At 39.7% G+C, this 21,018-nt stretch overlaps 3 protein-coding genes across 5 annotated transcripts; all 3 read right to left on the bottom strand.

Moving 5' to 3' along the window:
* Positions 1–3,763: 3,763 nt before the first annotated feature.
* LOC116208035 (calcium-dependent protein kinase 32) lies at positions 3,764–7,956 on the bottom strand. Of its 3 annotated transcripts, none has more exons than XM_031541223.1 (9): positions 7,820–7,956; positions 6,970–7,692; positions 6,205–6,328; positions 5,961–6,104; positions 5,686–5,838; positions 5,442–5,557; positions 5,149–5,316; positions 4,769–4,996; positions 3,764–4,252 (listed from the first exon to the last, which is right to left on the bottom strand). In XM_031541223.1, the coding sequence occupies exons 2-9, from the start codon at positions 7,471–7,473 to the stop codon at positions 4,094–4,096; spliced, it is 1,596 nt and encodes a 531-aa protein (XP_031397083.1). In that variant the 5' UTR covers positions 7,474–7,692; positions 7,820–7,956; the 3' UTR covers positions 3,764–4,093. The 3 variants fall into 3 exon arrangements, with proteins under 3 accessions (XP_031397083.1, XP_031397084.1, XP_031397082.1); XM_031541224.1 differs by having other exon boundaries at positions 7,780–7,901; XM_031541222.1 differs by having other exon boundaries at positions 6,970–7,893.
* A 4,389-nt stretch (positions 7,957–12,345) lies between these two features.
* Positions 12,346–17,141, bottom strand: LOC116209224 (putative elongation factor TypA-like SVR3, chloroplastic). Its single transcript, XM_031542809.1, has 14 exons — positions 16,824–17,141; positions 16,512–16,621; positions 16,184–16,387; positions 15,784–15,960; positions 15,544–15,696; positions 15,119–15,208; positions 14,658–14,792; positions 14,462–14,578; positions 13,949–14,100; positions 13,796–13,880; positions 13,583–13,677; positions 13,216–13,381; positions 12,942–13,137; positions 12,346–12,699 (listed from the first exon to the last, which is right to left on the bottom strand). Exons 1-14 carry the CDS (start codon positions 17,047–17,049, stop codon positions 12,563–12,565), a joined length of 2,043 nt encoding a protein of 680 aa, XP_031398669.1. The 5' UTR covers positions 17,050–17,141; the 3' UTR covers positions 12,346–12,562.
* A 1,042-nt stretch (positions 17,142–18,183) lies between these two features.
* On the bottom strand, positions 18,184–20,374 carry LOC116208822 (remorin 4.1). The gene is made up of 3 exons (XM_031542384.1): positions 19,801–20,374; positions 19,494–19,705; positions 18,184–18,813 (listed from the first exon to the last, which is right to left on the bottom strand). The coding sequence occupies exons 1-3, from the start codon at positions 20,201–20,203 to the stop codon at positions 18,622–18,624; spliced, it is 807 nt and encodes a 268-aa protein (XP_031398244.1). The 5' UTR covers positions 20,204–20,374; the 3' UTR covers positions 18,184–18,621.
* Positions 20,375–21,018: the final 644 nt, after the last annotated feature.

The following is a 21,018-nucleotide window of genomic DNA, read 5'->3' as shown; positions in this document are numbered from 1 at the left end:
AAACGTTTATGTCATATTATTAACATGCATGCATATGTGTACATGCTGTGATTAAAAATCAAGAAGATAAGATCAGATGGATGTCCCCACTTGAAGCCGACGGCAATTATTATTTTGGAAATTAAACCTCAACATCAGGGTAATAATTTCGGGTGCGTAAATTAGGTGGCAAGAATTTATTGGGTTTTCATTGATTATGAAAAAATCTCGGGGCAATTATTGAACTCAATTAATTATTTTGTTCTTGATTCTCTTACATTCTTGATTCTCTTAAATTACACGCGTAGCACAAAATTCTCCCTTTTATTATTACTATTTCCTCTTTATTTTTGTGTCAGTTATTATATGAATGATACATGTCATTTGGTACGCCTAATTAATATGCTAACCGGTTTTCCTTGGGCTGGATAACGTTCCCATCCACTATATATTCGAAGGACCAATGAACAAAATTGTAAAATGAAACAAGTATGGTGGAAATATTATAATAATTTTTATTTCTTTTTCTCTTCCTTTTATAGGTGAGATGATAGCTCTTAATTAGGTTAGAGGAATTTCTCACTAACATTTAGGTAGTTAAAAAATATACCGTAAATAATAGTTTTATATAAGCTTTTAAAATAGTAAAATATATCAAATATAAAAATTTATTAATATCAAGTTTAATGAGAAATGTAATATATTTTTCTTAATATAATATTTACATTATTAATCTGACGATATGACATGCGACAGATTGAAAAAGAAGTTCACTATATATATATATTAGGATCTTCGCATTTGTATTTAATTTGTATTATATGCAACTCAGCATTTTCATGTCTTTCCTGGATCTCCAAAATCGTTCTACCTTGGAAGAAATCAGAAGATGATTTTATTATCATTATTTATTATTGTTGTTGTTATTATTATTATCATTATTGTAAAACCAAAGTCAAAATCAAAATGGAGAATCCAACATGCAGTCCGGGAATTTTGCTTTTTTCTTCTTCCTATTTTTGGCAACATATTTGACAATTCTGCTCGACACTTTACACGTACACTGAGGAACTGAGAACCATTAGACGAAATTGTTGTCTTGATTCGGAGTTACGCATTCCATGTTAAGATCATGGAAAGCGACGCGGTGACTGACGCGGCAGCAAACGATAGGCTGCCACAAATCCTAATCGGCTACAGATCGGGACTTTTTGTTGGGATCTTACTTGTCACCTTGTCCATTTGTTGTGTGGCTATAGAGTACTTGATTTACGGGCTCCCCTTGTGGAGATCATTACCCGAATGCGATCGAACGGGAAAATCCGGACGTTGATATAAAGTAGACTGAACAATCACCATCGACGTGATATCAAGTAGTTTTAGTTTAGATTCTATTTAATCTTGTATTAGACTCACGAAAATTCATTATATCTTTAAAATGATTTGGAACAATATGATTTTTTTAGATGATTATAATAAAATTGTGCAATGAAAACGGAATTTTGAGACAGAAATCTTCAAATTACGGTTGGAGAATTTCGCTCCTCTTTGTAAGAAAAGACAAAGGAAACCACCACACTATGGAAATGGGACAAATTTTCCCATCTCAAGTTTAGGAGGGGGTGAGGTGAAGTTCAAAATCTCAATGAGTTTTTTAGGTCTACCTAACCACTCCCAAGTATCATTTCCAGATGGGTAATCACTGTCTTTTTAATTGTAACATAAAAGACCATTGCATCCCTACTTTTTAAGAGTTACAAAGGTTATGTAAGCCTTTTTTTTTTTAATGCATAATAGCCTTCTCTACCTTGCCCAGCTCTTTACTAATGCTCTTCAAACAAGAGATTTCGAATCTCGTCGACCCCCAGCTCATCCCTTACTAATGTTTATCCAAACGCCAAACATGAGATTTGGAATTCCCTCCCACCCCACCCTTTTAAATCTCACCCCGATCCTCCATATCCCGCGATACAAACATAGCCTAAGAGACCAAAAAAAAAAAAAATTCCCTCCCTACATCCATCTCTAAACTGGAGATAAAAATGGAGATAGCAATATTTTGTCTCTTACCTCTTGAGGCGGAATCTCCATCGCATTTCCATCCCATGACTGCGTAGACAGAAAATGTCGTTCCACATTTGTACCGAGTTGGGATGGTCCGTCCCAGGAAGAGACTGAATTCCCCGTCCCTCCCGCCGTACCAACGTAGGACGGAATTTGGAAGGGATGTCCCGTTCCACGCCGGTGAATTGGAAATTTTGTCCCAGTTTTGTCCCATGTTTGACGGAGATGGAATTTTCCGTCTATGTCAAATTGGAATGCCAATTTTTAGGGCAGAGGCCATTCCGTTTCAGCTCCTATCAGATATCACATACATGGACGGAAATTCCATGCTTTGAAATGGAATGTTCCATCTCTACATAACAGTTTCGGCGTAGTGTATCATGATGCGCTCTTAAAACTTGGCACATGGGATTACAAGTTACAGAGATAAAATAAACGACTCTTAAAGTGTCTATGATGCTGTTTTTGTTCGTATGATCAGCTTTTGAAACTGTCAGATCGATGAACCGACGTTGGTATGAGTTTATAATATGCATGGAAAATTGGAAAATTATACGAGTGGGATAATGGACCCAAGCTTTGGCTCATCCAGAGAACCGGCCATCTCCAGAAGGGATGGTCAGTCTGACAGAGATGGAGAAGGGAAGAGATGATAGGGAGCCATAGGCATACGGATTGGATGTGAGCCAAAGGTTGTCCAAGTGGCATGTCTGATGAGGAAGAGAAGAACTCAATTATTGCAGTTTGATAGGGCTCAATGATTTTGGTTTCATTTAATTGTCCTTATGATATATTCTTGCCTCCGTCATTCAACTGGCAATGATTCGATGTCGTCGTCCTCCTCCTTTTGGCTGAATTAGTTGATGATTTCGAGCATTTACTGCCCGGCTCATATCCCGAGCCGTAATTGAAGGAGTTGCTTTCTAGTAGATTATGTACGCTGGAAATGATCTTGGGATGTTCGAGTTTACTACGATCTTGCTACGTATCGAGGGCCAGCAACTGCGTGGCGTCACAGCTCCCGAAAGATGATTTCTGCAGGCCCATGGTCACCGCCCCGGCTTGCGATGATCTTGGCCATTGTATTTAGCAGAGCGGGCCTCTCTCGGGCCTGATTTCTTGAAATTTTGGGTCTTCAGAGGACCAATCAATAATTTCATGAAAATTTGGGCCCTAGAAATAGCAGTGGTAGGCTGAGTTATTGGTTAAGTAGAGGATTGCTTTTTCCCAGCTGTGGTGTTGGAGATTCTTTAGGCCAACGACTAATGCAACTTTCGGCCTCGCAAGGCTGAGTTCTGGACGGAATGTTCGGTTGGACGATAACCCAAAATGAAAGGATAGTGTTTCCAGTTATCCCAGTTAGTCACTAAAATCAAATATAATTCTTAGGAAATTATTTGTGTGCAAAACCTCGTAACCCGAAATAAAAGGATAGTATTTCCAGTTATTCCAGTTAGTCACTAAAATCAAATATAATTCTCAGGAAATTATTTGTGTGCAAAACCTCACCCCTTCTGCCGCCATTACCACCATTACCGGCATCGGTTAACAATTTTAAGGTCTACTGATGCCTGTGAAGTCGGTGGAGGACGCCAGCAACTGAGGTGGCCGTAGTGGAGCTGCCAACACCAGCTTCTGATAGGGACAACTGGGAAAAACCTCTCCGGTTTGCTATCTAGACCACCACCATCACTGGAAAAAATGCAAAGTTTGTGGACAATTTTGAATTGCAAAATAATCCCCAAATCTTTTTCTTCTCCTTAAACATGAACAAATATTTACAACCACACTTGGCCTCTCCAACCCTCACAGCCCTTCTCTCCTCTTTTCCTTTTTAATAACATAGACAACAGCAAAGAAGAAACCATCTCCAAAGTACAAATTCAATTCCGGGACCCGAACCCTAGTCTTGTCCATAGAAGGGTCCCCGGAAGAGGCAAATAAAGAAACAAAAAAATTAGTGAAGAACCTGAAGAAGAAAATTTTTCCAGATAGCCAAAGAATATATTACTGTTCTGTTCGCCTAAAGATTTTCTTATCCCCAGTTGGATCACCGGACTTCGTTGTTGCTCAGCTGCAATGAGCCGTCTCTCATTAACGAGAGGCTGAGATTGTTGAACCGCTCCCTCGAGTACTGTCTTGATGCTTTCCTCCAGTCTGTGCCCGCCTTCATCATCGTGACGAACTCCTCGTAACTTATTCGCCCATCCTGCGAAGTGGAGTTTGAGATTTTCAAGTGAGGATCGTGCCGGAGAAAGTAACCCCAAGTGAACGGTTGATCGTGGAAAGCTAGGACAGTTCAGTATCCTTAAAAACATCCCAAAGCTGATGATCTTGCAGCTGGTGAAATTACGGGTCCAATCCATCCAAAAGCTGGAGGCTAAATTAGAAAGACTCAATTGCTGCTAGGCATTTTGATTTTTTGATGTAAATGAAGTCTTTAATGCTTAGTTTACTGAGTTGTACTTGGATAAGTGTACAATGTACATATTTTTGTTCGTAAATGAAAAGGGTCTCAACACTTATCCAAAAAAAAAAAAATTCAAAAACTAAAGTGCAAAAGTGTTGAGCTGCAGTTCAGAATTTTGTTTTCCCATAACACGAAAAAAATCAGAAGAGAATGATCGTAAAGAAAAAGAATAAAAAGAACCAGACAGATCCTAAACAAGAATCGAGGCCATGCACTGGTCCTAATAAAATGCGAGAAAAAGATATGCAATCTGACCTTGTCAGTATCTACATCGTGCATGATGGCGCTGATAACTTCTTCATTCACGTCAACTTCATTGGCTAATGCGTTCCTCAGCTCTTCAATCTCTATGAACCCACTCTGATTTTGATCGAAGAATGCAAAGGCCTTCTTTAGATGTTCATCGTTGCCCATCTTTCTCAGGTGTACAGAGATAGCTACAAACTCTGCATAGTCGAGATGTCCATCTTTGTCAACGTCACCCTGTAAGAAAGCAATAGAAACGAATACTCAGCTCCTGCTTTATTTCGTTGTTATTTTATCTGAACAAAGCTGAAGTCTCTGATCTTTCCCTTTTGACCAACTCCTGGAGATAAAGCTAAGCAACGTAAAAATGACATTCTGGATATACTTACAGCTTCCATCAGAATCTGAAGATCCGCATCAGGGATCTGATGTCCGAGCTTGTGGAGACCAACTCGTAGCTCATCGATGTTTATTTTGCCCTTTTTGTTCGTGTCCATCAGATGGAATCCTTCTTTAATGCCGGCGACTTCTTCAACAGATAAATGCTCCGCGATTACCTATTGGTTCAAAATTTCATAGGCTTAGAACGAAACAGCTCATATAAGATTGTGAAGAGTACCGTACTCCGCGAAGAGAAACAAGTGGTAGCAACAAAAACTGGGAAAATTAAGGAACACATTACCTTAAGGGCTCTCTTCTTAAGCTTGTTCATAACAGAGAACTGCTTCAGTCTTGCCCTGACGGTTTCACCCAAGGAAACATTAGGAGCCTTCTTAGCATTCTGAACCCAGGGGTGATCTGCATTTCAGAGACCAGTAAATGAGCTTATTCAACACATTTGTCTAATCCAAGTGTATTCCCAAGATATAAAAGAAAAAGGGCGAAAAACCAAAATACCCAAGTAATGTTGCAACAAGGTAAATTACCTAGCACTTCCTGAGCTGTGAGGCGTCTCTTGGGATCCGGGTCAAGCATCTTCTTCACAAGGTCTTTCGCATTATCTGAAACTTTGGGCCAAGGGTCCCTCTTAAAATCAACAACAGACCTGATGATAGCTTGGGCAATTCCTTGCTCGGTTTCTACAGTTGAAACAGAACATTAGGACAATCGAAACAATGCCGGAAATGATTTACAATAAGTTTAGGGTCCACTTGATTGGTTGATGATAATTGTGTCAGGGAAGTGCATAGGAATTTCGAACCTGCCCAAAAAGGTGGGACACCACAAAGCAATATGTAAAGGACGACCCCAGCGCTCCAGACATCTACTTCTGGTCCATAATTCCTCTTAAGCACCTCAGGAGCCATGTAGTAAGGACTACCGACTATCTCAGTAAATTTTTCACCTGCAGGGATCAATGAATTTAGTTTATGAGTACAAAAAGCATAAGCTTAAAGCAATTAAACCAGTTAACTGGTAAGTGTTAGCCCTCTCTAAACACTTACCAGGTTTAAAGAACATTGACAACCCAAAGTCAATAGCCTTAAGGGGAGCCGTCTCCTTCTTGTTTGCAAACAAGAAGTTCTCAGGCTTGAGATCCCGATGCATAACACCGTGCTTGTGGCACACCTGCAGCAGAACAAATAAACTCATTTCAGTGTATAGACTACAAGTTTCATCTGTATAGCTAACTGAACAAGGTAATAGGTAGAGAACGTCATTGTTTTTAACCCATAGTCGTGCAATTAGAAGAGAAGCATGTGAAAAATGGATTTAGTATTTCCAAAGCAGAGTTCCTATCACCCAAACAGCACATTTCATACAGCCGATGAATGCAAATGATTCTACTCAAAACATATCTCAAATTTTCAAGAAGAAAGCAAATGTTAACATAAGTGAGAGAAGAAATAATTTTTTAATAATCGACAACATTAATCACTTTGACAGCACAACAGTTCTCTAATACACTGCCGAGCACTCAGATGATCAGATCATTTACTACCAACAGCAATAGTTCCTTAACTCCATCAACTATTCACAACTGAAGCTGTAGTTTCACAAAAATAACTTCAACGGATTAATCTATTCGAGTCAAAACTGCTAATCCTGGCGGGATAGGTACTCCTTAGCAGCTATATGAACACAACAGCATGATTATGATCCAACCCATCAAGAATCACAAAACTGAATATGAACATAAACAAACTCGAAATCATCAGATCCAAACCGAGAATCAATCAAATCCGAACAAAAACCAACAAAATCTATACCTGAATGACTTCGACGATGGTCTTTATAACCGCAGCAGCAGCCCGTTCCGTGTAGTGGCCTCTGGCTACGATCCGATCGAAGAGCTCGCCTCCCTCGCAGAGCTCCATGACCAAATGCACAGCATTATCATCCTCATAAGTGTCCTTCAAGCTAACAATATTGGGGTGCTTGGGCAAGTGCTTCATGATCTCCACTTCCCTCCTCACATCCTCAATATCCACAGCTGTCCGCAGCTTCTTCTTCAGTATTGACTTGCATGCAAGCTCCTCTCGGGTCTCCTTGTTCGTGCACAGGTACGTTATCCCGAACTCGCCCCTCCCGAGCTCCCGGCCAAGCTCGTACCGCTGCTCGATCTCCCGCCCCGTCGGTTCCTTGAGCACCGTGAGCTTGTGCCCTCCATTGACGTTGTAATTCACGCCGTAGTCCACAGCGAAAGGGTTCTGCTTCTTGCCCTTCTTGGGGGCATCATCGGCCGTCTGTGGGGTCACGCAGCAATTCCCCATGAATCAAAACCTCCCGTCCACAGCTACTCCTCGGACTGATAGGACAAACCCGCGAGATCCAAACGGCCTCAAAACCAGGAATTCCTCTGCTCCAGCCCCCAGATCGAGATCAAGATCGGATTTTTCGAGGTGCCCTTGTGGGAAGGACTGGCTCCGACCTGAAATTTCCAATTGGGGTTTGGGATTTCGAGATCTTCGTGGGTTTGGTGAGAGAAAACGCTGAGGAAGAAATATAAATAAATGTCAAGGCAATTCGGAGTAGGGAGGAAGAAGGCGAGAGGAGGAATAATAAAGCGCGTGAGCCACCATGGATGAATATGGAGAGAAGGGTCAAAGCTCGCAAAACCTCTTTCTCACTTCTCAGACACTTCCCCCCTTCGTCTTTCCTTGTCCCTTTCCCTCTCCTGCTTGCTGCTCTTTCCTAACCCCTTTCTTGCTTTCTCTTTCTATCCGATGGGAAGACAAGACATAGGGTAGAGAGAGAAGGAGAGAGAGAGAGAGAGCTCTTTTGTTGTTTACCCAAAATGTCCAAGACAATGATCAATTGGTCCTCCTTATCAAAACGGGCCCAACATTCGTAAAATTACCTGAAAAAGCCCCCCAAATTTGGTTCATTTTTCAATTTTATTATTTACTTCACTTTGTTTTTATCAGTGATAAGGGACGCCCGTAGATCCGGTATGAGAATTAAGGAAAATAAATAGACACACAAATCCCATCAATAATGATTGAATCCGGGATCACTTGGTTTCGAGTCGATGCTCCGTGCCACTGCCCCTTCCTCTACTTCACTTCTTTTTTTATGTATAGGATTCTTGTGTTTTTTATTTTTAGTCTTGATCGCCCGGTATTCAAAAGTCCAATGGCACATGTAGTACGAGTTCGAGCAAAATCTTTCTATTAAGAGGTAAATTTCTCTCGATCATACATGTTCTCCATGCACAAGATTTGAAGCCGGACCTCAACTTATATTTTAGTATTTTTACATTTTAAGTTCAATTTCTAGGATATATTTTTGGGGGGGGGGGGGGGGGGGGGGGAGAGGAAACAAAACACCATTGACCTTCAATACTATAATACTCGGGGAAGCGACATTATGAGTAAATGTACAAAGGGAGAGAATGTGTAACGCCTGAAAGTACAAGAAAACCATATTGATCGACATTTATTTTGACTCAAACAAGGACCGCAGAAGGGGCTACTACAACAATCAATGTAGACATCAATGTAAAATTATCAACATGACTATATATATATATATATATATACGTATGTATTTTTTGGGCAACATTTGATCAGCTCTCATCGGCAAAGTACTATAGAGAAAATCTTTGATATTGCAATGGTCGTTGTCTCTTTCTTTTTCTTTCGTATCGATATGTTTGGTACAAGCATACAATGACGTACGTTTAGTGAGGCATCTTTACGACACATTTGCCATCAAGTTATTAAATTTTGCAACTCTCTCCGGTCCATCATTTCTGTGAGTTGTCGTGATCTATCCCAATCAGGTTTTCATGTGAGGCCTCCATTGTTTAATTCGACGGAGTATACATACATACATACATATATATATATATATGTATGTATGTGTGTATGTGTGTGTGTGTATGGTCTGACTTTATCTGATTTTACAATTATTCATTATTATTCTCCTTTAATTTTATCCTATTCGATTTGGGTTTGTTTGGTGGAAATGAAACTAAGTCTTGTTGTGCATATCTGGTGTCGGGCCAGCACAAATTAAATGACGAATTCTTCATAGCCTTTAGTTGAATTGCACTCTTTAGACCGACTAATGACCATCACATGCTTTATCGATCGATCTTAATATCGCATTTTACAAGAGAATGCAAAAAATAATCATTACAAGGAATGATCCCTCCCCTCACTAGTTTCGTTATAATATGTATAATGTCGACATTTAGTAATAGAACAACAATTGTTCGATTCCAACAGATGATTAATGTTGTATTTGATTTCATAGTATGATTTTAAAATCAGATTTTGATTTTGAAAAAAGAGTGGTATAAATGGGACTCACCCTTTGACTTTGTATGAATTATTTTGTTTTGTTGTGGAAAAAAGTGGTATAAATGGGGTCTACTCTTTGAATTTGTATAAATTATTTTGTTTTGTTGTAGGTAGAATTAAGTTAGAATTGTGATTCTAAAATTTCATTCACAAACTAAACAAGCCCTAAGCTTAGTGCATGAAAATTGAAACTGGGGCAAAGAGGTAATTTGGCAGAGCGTGTCCGCAGACAACGGCCTGTGCCGACAAACTAATGCTTTAGTCGGCTCGCCGGGGTGGCTAATGTTCTTCCACGTGTTCTTCCCTCATTGGCTACAAATTGCTCGAGCGAGTCCTTCTAGAAGCCGCGAATCTTTAAAGTCGTCTTCTGGATAACCTGCTTAATTTAGGGTGGGCAAAACGCGAACGCGTCCATTTTGGTAATTAGACTTAAAAGCCAACATTATTTCCCACTAATCTCAATTAATTAGGAGATTTCCCGACTTGATCTTTTCGTCCAATAAATAATTTTTCCCCTTTTATAATCTCACCTTTTGATTCATAGTTTTTTGTTCTGCAGCCCACATGTTTCGGTCCTTTCTCACATTACAAACTCGACTTATGGTGACGGATGGGGACATGTGAATTTAAAAAACGAATGTGTTAGCAGGACCGAGCCTTAGGCAATAAAGTAACTAACCATCGATCTTGCTCGTGAAAGGACAGATATGTGCCGAAAAGCCTAAAATGTAAAAGCTATATATGTTGGAGTCGAAAGTGACATTACATTAATGGATAAAACGAAGCAAGGGATCAATATTTGTTTCTCCCCTTTCTTAGGGTGGACGAATCCAAGGGTAGTTTGGTCATTTAGAACCCATGGTGGCCTCAAAAGACCGCCACCTTTTTTAGCTGGCCGGTCAAATTTTGACTTCGGGCGCAACGTTCACTGAGTCTCTCTTTCTTTACAAAAATTATACTATGATCCATTTCTTTTTCTTGTTTATTCGGCAAAATAAATATATAACTAAATAAATAAAATAAATAAATAGATAAATAAACGATTAACTTGTTCTCTCACTTTTGATCCCTATATCTTAATAGAATAGACAGATTATTCATGCATGTTGACGCTGCCTTCCTAATCAATCATGTAAGAATTTGAATAATTTAGTGCTATTACTTCGGGTTAGATCTTTGTTGGAATCGGTTTATTTTACACGCGACCTATACACTAATGAACTCCGATGAGAGTCACGAGCTCACAAATATATAAATAAGAATCAATCGCTCTTTATAGTAATACATCAAAATTTTCATACCATCGAGTTCTCTTACCGAATAAAATAAATCCATCTATTTATATTATTATATATAAATCAAAACTTTTTCATTTGATCTCACTTTTTGTTACTCAACTGGTTCACGACGCATTTTCGCTAATTAATTATGACCAATATAATTTGAACAAATTAATAATTTTATCAAGTAAATTCCGACTCTGCTTACCACTTTCCTCTCGGTCTCTCTCTATTTCTCTTACCGGTCGTCCCTCTTATTATTTTCCTTTCTTTCCCCTTGTAATTGTTATGCCGTCTTCTTCCTCCATTGATTATTATTTCAAGTAAGTGTTAAATATATCTCATGCATAATACGAGTGGATCTCTATTATATATAAAAAGTTATATTTTCTTTATTGAAAATCCCATTTTGCATAGAGTACGTAATTTATTTTTTTAGTAATGTATCTATTTTTCTCTTTGTATATACGGCAAGCGCGATAGCTTGTCATCGGTTGGGAGAGGTCACATGCAACCTCATCTTTTTGGACCATACAAAAATGATTTCATTCCCATCCCCTTTACTTCGTACTGTCCCCCTTTTTCTTTTTTTTTTTGGAACACTTTTTGTTGGTGAAATCACGCCTTGTTTATTCATTGTCCCACGAGTTGTTGCTTCTTTCTCCGAGTCACTTTTGCTCTCTTATGTCCTTTCCAACCTTCGGTTTCTATGTTGCGTAATTCTTATCCCGATCGAATGCGTAAAGATACTCATTAACCTTCAATTCGACCGCAATTATCTATTATAAAGTATGAGAATTTCTCCACGCAAAAATAATGAAGTTCAGGCGTGCCAGCCAAGTCAAGATTTTCTACGGTCTGCATGGAAGCCGTCGTTGTATGGATATAGTAGTATTAGTTCAGTGGTCACTGCAAAGCCATTGTCGCCGGCCGTAATGACAATTAATTTAATAACGTAACGAAAGATATTCAATTATTACTAAGATAAAACCAAATTAGTCGCGTTCCTATTCATAAAAAAATATTTATTTGTATCATTTTTCCTTTGGCCATTGTATCAATTCAATTGTCGTCATCTCAGATGAAGGTCAAACGAAGGAAGTGGATGAAATATATATAAATATACATATTATATGATATATGATTTACACAAACCGGGGAAGAAGATTAATACCTGCATATGGGTCTGCTTTTTGGCATTATTAATTAATTAATTAATTTTCGAGGACAATTGACCAGGTCAAAGTTGGCCAAATGTTTATCGCACATAATAATATATTGTCCTTGGAAGAGAAAAATATGTTGGCAAATTGATAAAACGTTTCTAGATGCACACGTGCGTACAAAGGACGGACCTCTTCGTAGGCTTTTGTTATTGCCTAACTGCATCGATATTGACTTAAGTTCGGGTCAAAGTTAATACCCCACGGCAAGAAATCTTCTGTCCTTAGGTGACCAAACTTCCTCCTTTTTTATTAATCGTAATCAGAGGAGGACATATAGAAGGTTATAGGACTCGGTCCCGAATGACAAGTTGAATGCGTAAGTCGGGTTGATCTAGATATAAATGCTCAAGAGAGAAGGATTCATTGACTATGGAATGTGATCGTCAAGAATACAATGTCAGTGCCCCGTCGTATACCTAAGCACTTGTGCTAAATGGGGAACAAAACTTTTGACAAATATTTATCTTCTATATATACCCAAGTAGAATTGAATCAGTTGGGATGGATGCTATATGAAGATTTGAGCTCATGTGAGCAGTTGAAATGTTTTTACCTCGTCTTTTTTCCGGTGAGCTTCGGGTTTTTGCACGTTCGGATGCTCAGGGGTGTGACCTCCACCAGTTCGTCTTCCTGAATGTATTCTATGCAGTCATCCAGGCTGTAGTCCAACGGGGTATCGAGCACCACTGCAAAGTATGGGAAATTAAAAGGTTATAGTCTTTGGCAGAGGAAGTCACTTGCCCTCTCAATTGAACAAGTCGAACTATAAGGGCACGTTTCCATCAACCTGTCACCTCCTCCGCCATTAGCCAATCACCATCCATTTACAGGCTGGTTTTCAAATACTACTTTGGGAAACCATTTCTAAACACCTGTAGGTTACTGAAGAACAATTTCTGAAAGCAATTGAATACGGTCGGTCCCTCACCTGTTTGCTCCTTGTTGGAACGTACATTTGTCGCAGCCTTCTTCTTGCACACATTCAGGGATAAGTCCCCAGGCCGTTGATGAATGCCCACTATTTGGCCTTTGTAGACATCCACTCCAGGGCCAATAAACATATGCCCCCTCTCCTGAGAACTGGCTAGAGCGTAAGAGGTGCTTGTTCCTTCCTCAAAAGCAACCTGAAGCATCAGCTCAAAGGTCTCAGTTTCAAGGAATTCCCATGAATAAGTAAAATATGAGTTGTTGAGTGAAGGTACCAGCGAGCCCTGATCCCTGGTACTGATATCACCAGCCCAAGGTCCGTAGCTATCGAAGATTGTGTTGAGAATAGCTGTGCCTCGAGAAGCAGTTAAGATTGCATTCCGCAACCCAAGGAGACCACGTGTCGGGATCTTATACTTCAGCAGGGTTGTTCCTTCCGACCTAGCACATGTAGACTTCCCATCAAAATGAGCTATGAAATTCACCTTGTTAAAGTGAAATCAGAAGAAATTATTGCTAATAGCCTATCAAATGCATTCCAACAAAATCAGCTTGTAGTAGCCTAACAAAAAGGAAATCTCATCCTAGATATACTCAAAAGCAATAGAAGAAGGGGAAGGGAAGAAGAAAAGTGTCACGCACCCAACTCCCTGCATATCAAACATCTGCCCACGCCTTCGCCCAAGAAGTTCAACCACTGCTCCCATGTGTTCTTCTGGCACCTCTACTGTTGCGATCTGGCACAATTACATTTTGTAAAGAAATACTCTATGAAAATGATATTTTTAAGCAACAATGAGTATAATCTGGTCATGAGAAGGAAAGCAAGAGTGAGACAGAGAGGGGGAGAATCACCTCATACGGCTCTAGCAACTTGTCATCAACCTTCTTGTTGATTACTTTGGGAGGTCCAACCATGAACTCATATCCTTCTCTCCGCCTGAAACAAGAGTGAGCAAAATATGTCCATTTATGAGCAATGAGAAAGTGAGGACATGGCAGACTTACATGTTTTCGATCAGTATCGTGATATGCAAAGTACCACGACCACTAACAACGAATGTATCAGCGGTTTCACCATCTTCTACTTTCATGGCCAAGTTACGCTCAAGCTCACGATATAATCGATCACGCAAGTTGCGACTTGTAACATATTTTCCCTGCAGTGAACATATTCCCACAGCACAGGTAAAATCAGAAATTAGCAACTTTGCAGCCTGTGTGAAAATAAAAAACTATAGTATGACATTATAAGAAGTGTCGAAGTAAAAATTTATGGATTTCGTAGATGCCATCATAATGATCACATTGAGAAATTTGCCCAATCAGCAAATTAGAAAGACAGCGGTCCTTATTATCATGCAAATGCAAAAGTTAAATCTTTATGTGCTTATAAATTGCTAGGAAAATGCATAAGCTAGATTCTTCTTCATTTAATAGAGAATGGATGCTTTATAATATATGATGTATAGCGGAGTTGACTAAAGAAGAGCTTGATATTAACCTCTTCAAAACACGTACCTCACGCCCAACAAAAGGTGATGTGTTAATAGAAAATGACATTTTGACTGTTGGCTCTTCCACCTTAATTGCAGGCAATGGTTTCCCAGATGTTTTATCAGCAATTGTCTCCCCAATCTGTAAGAGGCAGTGTGAGTCGCAATAAACTAATAGACTAAGGAAGAACAATATAGTGGTAAACTATAAAAACAAGAACCTGAATGTCATCGATCCCACAGACAGCACAAATATCACCAGCTTCCACGCTTTCTACTGGAACTCTACTGAACTTTTCATATATGAAAAGCTCGCTGATTCTGGAAAATCTACATGAATCTTCTGAAGTGCACACCTAGGAATTGAAAACAACGACTGTTTATAAACAAAGCCAGACAATGCAATCAAAGTAATTATCTCGTTCAACCTGCCATTGTGTTCAATAATTGGAAGAAAAAAAAATTTCACATCCCCTAGTGAATAATTCATTAGCTTTCATACTATTTAGACCAACAACAATTTAGTATTAGGCACAGTTGAAACACATATCTGAGAATAAATTGACAACATACATAACATCCACTACATCCCATCCCAATCAAGGTCCATTCGACATTGTTTTACCAAGATAACAAAGTAGAAGTCTAAAATTAAAAGCATTTCACTTTTGACAACACTTACCCTCACTTCCATCCCTTTCCTCAAAACGCCAGCATGCAAGCGCCCTATAGCTATCCGTCCTTTATGTTCATCGTACTCAATATTTGTGGCCTAAAAGCACAGAAACAGAATGTCAGAAATGATTAGAAATTATAAAGTTTTGCCAATCAAAGTTCAACCATTATATGGCAAGAAATACTCTCTTTTGCTCTTGAACTAACTTCAGAAGTTTCTATCGGTATGCTATAAAGATAGAAGTTTAAATTACTAAAAGTTTCTTAAAATATCAAACAAATATATATATGGATTTGTTAGAGTTTTAATCGTATTGTAGAGCATGTCTGTAACGGACAAATTATAAGGTATAAAATATAATTATAAATCAAGTGAATGCTTAAAGATGAATCTTTCTGTTGGAAGCACTGGTTGAGTAAAGAAACACTAACAAGCATTTGCAGTGCACCATCTTTGTCGATGCGTGGTCCAGGTATGCATCTTATTATGGACTCAAAGAGGGGCCCTAAATCATCAGCCAAATTATCAGGTTCAAGTCCAGCTTTTCCTTTGATTCCACTTGCATAAATAACTTGAAAATCACACTGCAGGCACACGAAAACTCAGATAAGTTCATATTTTATGACCATATCCATTGGCTTCAGGACCGGGAAAAAGATGAAAAGGACTACCTGTTCATCAGTTGCATTTAATTCAATGAAGAGTTCAAAAGTGGAGTTGATAACAAAATCAGGGCGTGCAGATGGTCGGTCAATCTTGTTGACAACCACAACAACAGCATGACCGAATTCTAGAGCCTTCTTCAAGACAAATCTTGTTTGCGGCATTGGACCTTCAACAGAATCCACCTATAAGAGAACAGGAGAAGTAGAACTGACAAATGTGAATCTAATCAAGGAAAACTTGGCTACCAACAAGATTGTGATTCCTGGCTAATAGCAAACTTGTGAATAATCAACAGACGTGCAACTCTCAGTTATAAAAAAATTTGCAAATGAGCACTAATGAGGAAAGACCACCACAAAATCAAGATGGCAACAACCAAAAGCAACCCACAGAAGCAGAGGTTACCACTAGAAGCACTCCCTCGACCATGTTAAGGATGCGTTCCACTTCACCTCCAAAGTCGGAGTGTCCAGGAGTATCTATTATATTAATCTTCGTATCCTTGTAGTTAATGGAAGTGTTTTTGCTGAGTATGGTAATCCCCCGTTCACGCTCCAGATCATTCGAGTCCATTATCCTTTCCTGGACAAACTGGTTATCCCGGAAGACCTGCACCAATGAATTACAAACATAATCTCCATCACAACCATAGTAACAAAAGGCATTAAATTTCTTATCCCTGTTGCAAAAAAGAAAGCAAAAACCGATAATTTCGAATTCGAAGTAAGAGTACCTTGGCCTGCTTCAGCATTGAATCCACAAGAGTTGTCTTCCCATGGTCGACGTGAGCAACAATGGCTATATTCCTTATGTCGCTCCTCCGCTTCAACCCGCTCTTCTTCTCTACAAAACCACGCATAGAACTGAGTCAGCACTGGTCGAAATGAACCAAATTCCACCATTTTACACATCTTCTTCGACTAATTCACCACAATTGGCGGCCCAGATAACAGTTTTACCCGCTCTACAAATACAATAGGCTCAATGCGGATTGAAATCATCGAATTATAGCATTTCCGGAGAATTTTTGCTCAAGAGCGAGTACCAGTGGCAGCCTCTGTGGCCTGAGTGACGGAGCATTTGACCGGTCCGTGGACCGCACTCTTGGAGCGGCACTTGAGGCTCGTCTTGGCAGTGAGGGGAGAGGATAAGCTGACGCCGAGCAGCTGCTTGGGGAGCCGAGGAGAGCAGCTGGTCCTCACCGAGCTCGAACCAGTGCTCGGGTTCAGCATGGATGGCGACGAGCTGTGGAAGCTGAGAGCCATCTCCATTGCTCTCTCTGTCACTCTCGCTCGCAGCTCTGACGGGCTGAGCTGCAGAGGAGGAAGAAGGAGAGAGGACGACGGAGAAGGGGATTTGGGAATTTGAGGCTGTTATTGGAGCTACCGTGGGGGGCTGCGGGATTTTGTCATCTTGACCGAGTCGACGGTCCACATTCATCCACGTCATCGATGTGGGCCCATGGAGATGACGTGGTTAGGCTCCTACTACGTGGCCGGCATTTATTTGTTAATTTCATGCCCTTCCTGGTCTAAATTTTTGGGGTCAGGATGTGTTAAGGTACGTGGAAAGAGCAAGGATAAGAGAGAGATGTGGCGGTGGTCATACGTCGTCTGGGAGCCCGAGTCGCCAAATGGCGGGGGAGGTGAGGGACAGGGCTAAATGATGCGCCAGTGAAGAGTGGGAGGAGGAGGGAGAGGAAGATGGACCGATTTGAAAAGATGAAGAGCTTTGGATCATTTAGATATGAAGGATCTAATAATTTATGCACGTGTCTTTATTCTAATGACTTGGTTCATAAATGATACGGTGAACTAAGTTCACCTAATAATTTCTCGTGCAATGTCCAAGTCAAACTAGAGCTTAAAAATGAGACACAACATCATGTTCTTCTAATATGTAAAGATGGTCGGATTTATTGCAAATTTCATTTTGATTCACCATAATAACTGACATGGAAAACGTAATGCTTTCATACGATATACCCTTACCGTGTTATGTTTTTGATGTCTGAGTATATGTAATCAATATGCAAATCGTCATTTTTGATGAAACGATAACTAGTCAAACTCTATGTATTATTATCTGGATCGATTTCCAGTAACCTTTTGATGATGATTGTTTTGGTAAACGTATGTTTTTCCAACCGATACAAAGATGAGGTCACACCCCATTAATTACACGAGAAAGTGCCCTCGGGCTAGTAAAGTGAAGCCCACTAATTGGCTTATTTTAACATCTCAAGAAGAAACGCATTATAATTAACTGTCCTTTTCGACTTTAACATGAGAGATATCAAAAGATTCTATTATCGAATTGGACTCATTCAATCAAGACGTATACCCGTACTATGATTATTCTAGTTGATCCGTCGTCGTTCTTGACGATATAAATGAACTCACGCATTGATCATAAGTAGGATCATAGTATTCTTCCAAAATCTATTTACATGCAATAAAACCTTTTCCTTACCATCACCACCAAAACAAATGCTCCTCCGGGAACAATCTTAAACACCCACATCGTCAACACGCTTAGAAAAACATTGATCCTTTCGTAGGAGGAGTATTGCCCCTCACAAAAATAGGACACCCCTACGTCAATCGAAAACACATGACCAAGGACATCCTCGATTTGCCGGGACATTCTTATTCTGCCCTTAAAACATTCATATGCCCTGCTTACCCACCATCGATTTTCTTCTCTCCTTTTCTCCTAATTAAGAAAATCAAATACTTCTCTACGTACATACATTAATGTTTATACAAGTTGTAATAATAGTTATATATAATTGTCTTGGACGTATATCATATGTATGTATATACGTATGTCTCCGATTTAACTTAGAAGAAGGACCTTTTGGCCGGGGCTCTCCCGACGGCTCTCATGAGGTTGGCAATCTCAAGAACCCTAGCCACCTTGGTTCCTCTCCTTGCCTCCGACGAAGCCTTCCGCTCCTCTGCCTTCCGGTGGGCTTTTGCAATGTCATTTTGCATCTTCTCCAGTGCTCGCGCTCTCTTTTCCTCCAGCTTCCTCTGCCATGGCCAAAAACCAGCCATCAGCTCTCTCTTTCAGATTTTGTAATGAAAGAAAAGGAAACGTTTGCTTGTGAAATGAGAAAAATGATCTCACACACACATGATACTTTTGTTGCCTTAGGAAACACGACGAGATCATACAATAATATATGTAGGATCAAACTCCACAAGCCGCTTTCGGGTGAAAGCATGAAAGCTCGACCTTTTCTGATCTAAGATATATATGACGACTCATTAATTTGATGATTATCTTTCACATGGGAAAATCGACAAATCAACCCCTTTCCTTTAACCTAAACGTAAGGGTGGGTTGCTAGGAGATGACCAAATAATGGACATTATAGATATTTAATTCATCATAGGAGGTCTCTTCTATACAACATGGACCACTTAACAACCAATTTTTCTGATCTTCAGCTCGTATTTCACAAACATCGATATCGATCTTTATCCCATATAATTCATAAAGATCTATAATAATGGCCTTAATAATGAGATAATTATTGAGCATGTGAATATTCGTAGTGGGCAATCTTTTGAGCTAGAATCTAGTCATCAGAATAATCATTTGGAATTAAAAAAAAAAAACTAAAAGCCAAAATAAAAATAAAAACAAAAATTACTAGTTTGCATTAAAAGGTTAAAATCATAACCTATGCTATTTTGATATTAATTACCTCGACTTTCTTCATCCAAGAGGAAGCCTTCTGGACCTGCTCACTTTCCCATCCATTGATGACCGCATCCTCCCTCTTGAACCGGTTGTTGATCTTAGCGATCTTCGCGTTCTGCCATGCGCCTATCTTCGACTCGACTTCCTCCTTCTTCACCCTCTGGACCGAGGTCACCTCCCCGACGTGACTGCTCATACCCGCTGAAGACGACACAACTGTACGTCGTACGTCCATGGAAGTGAAGCATATTGAGCAGAAGATTAGAGGGTAAGAGATTAATTAACCATATGTATGGGTCCACTCAGTATACCTGTACTTCCACGTGAGGTCGGTTCCTGGAGAGGGTTACTGTCGGGAACGATCGCTAAGGGATTGGTCTCCTCCTCCCCGATGCTTCCCAAGTTGTTCACACCGCTCATGTTCGTGCCATCGCTCTCGCCGGTGTTATTACTTCCACTGTTTCCAATAGCAGATCCAGCTAGCACCAGGGCGCTGAACTCCCTGCTCATGCTGGTGAAGTTCTCGCTCGGGGTGAGTTCGCTGCTCGCCACAGACAAGGAGGACGACCGGTGGCTGCTTGTCTCCCAAGTGTCTCTCCGGCGCCCCGGCGGCGGTGGGAGCGGGGTCAGAGCATGGATGTCCCTGAAGGGTTCATCTTCTGGGGTCGCTCCGTCTGCTGTACCGCTGCTCATCGGCCTTTGATCATTCAACATAGCAAGAAATATAAGTTACGGTGCCGGTTTAGGAAAATCTCGGCGGGGGATGAGAGATCGAGGAAGGGTTTAATCATAGCTCGAGTGTTGGTTTTATGAAGTTGTGAGAGAGCATGAAGGAATACAAGCCACACACATATGGAAGCTGACAAGTGAGGAGAGGAAGAAAATTCAAGAAGCGGGGGAGAGAGAAATTACTATGTGATCACAAAGTTAATGAGCATGGTGATGTAAAGATTAAAATGCCAGGTTAAAGGCGACATGGAACATGCATTAATCTCAGTTAAACTGAGAATATCTCAAAAATTAACAATTTTTCAACAATTTTTTTTTGTCTTTTTACTAAAAATGAACGTAGGGAATGTGTCACGAGAGGAAAATGTGATAATAGGTATATCACGTGACAATACCATGAGTCAATATAATTCTTTAATTCCTTTTAATTTTTAAAAATATCACCAAAAAATTATTGTTGATAAAAATATATTTTTTTATGTACATGATGATACAGTATCATGTGATATGTATCAATTACACATAATATTTCCGTTTTTACGGGGCTGACTTTATCTAATTAACCCATGATCTTCCTAGATATTATTTAGTTAATCTATTTTGGGAAAGTTTGTTTTCACTTTTATCCTTTGTCATTTTGATTACTCAACTTCAGTCTCACTCATTCAAATGTACTTTTCACATATCATGTAAAAACTGTAACTAGTTAAACAATACAAATTTGCTAAAATAGTACCATCATAATAGTATTGTCATTCTTCTTGAAGATTCTATTTGAATCCGTGTATTAATCAACTCCA

This window comes from Punica granatum, chromosome 5, assembly GCF_007655135.1.
Source record: "Punica granatum isolate Tunisia-2019 chromosome 5, ASM765513v2, whole genome shotgun sequence".
Classification (NCBI taxonomy): domain Eukaryota; kingdom Viridiplantae; phylum Streptophyta; class Magnoliopsida; order Myrtales; family Lythraceae; genus Punica; species Punica granatum.
Note: the sequence above shows the minus strand (reverse complement) of the source record. Positions and strands in the feature narration are given on the sequence as shown.

Excerpts from the sequence above, each read along its gene's own strand:
- LOC116208035 (XM_031541223.1), bottom strand. The coding sequence starts at position 7,473 with ATGGGGAATTGCTGCGTGACCCCACAGACGGCCGATGATGCCCCCAAG. Across the intron at positions 4,997-5,148 it reads TTCAGATTCTGATGGAAGCT|GGTGACGTTGACAAAGATGG; the intron begins GTAAGTATATCC and ends GCTTTCTTACAG. Across the intron at positions 4,253-4,768 it reads ACGATGTAGATACTGACAAG|GATGGGCGAATAAGTTACGA; the intron begins GTCAGATTGCAT and ends TCCACTTCGCAG.
- LOC116209224 (XM_031542809.1), bottom strand. The coding sequence starts at position 17,049 with ATGGAGATGGCTCTCAGCTTCCACAGCTCGTCGCCATCCATGCTGAAC. Across the intron at positions 13,881-13,948 it reads ACGATACTGATCGAAAACAT|GCGGAGAGAAGGATATGAGT; the intron begins GTAAGTCTGCCA and ends CTCTTGTTTCAG. Across the intron at positions 13,138-13,215 it reads CCAGGGATCAGGGCTCGCTG|GTTGCTTTTGAGGAAGGAAC; the intron begins GTACCTTCACTC and ends CTGATGCTTCAG.
- LOC116208822 (XM_031542384.1), bottom strand. The coding sequence starts at position 20,203 with ATGTTGAATGATCAAAGGCCGATGAGCAGCGGTACAGCAGACGGAGCG. Across the intron at positions 19,706-19,800 it reads GACCTCACGTGGAAGTACAG|TTGTGTCGTCTTCAGCGGGT; the intron begins GTATACTGAGTG and ends TACGACGTACAG. Across the intron at positions 18,814-19,493 it reads CTTGGATGAAGAAAGTCGAG|AGGAAGCTGGAGGAAAAGAG; the intron begins GTAATTAATATC and ends TGGCCATGGCAG.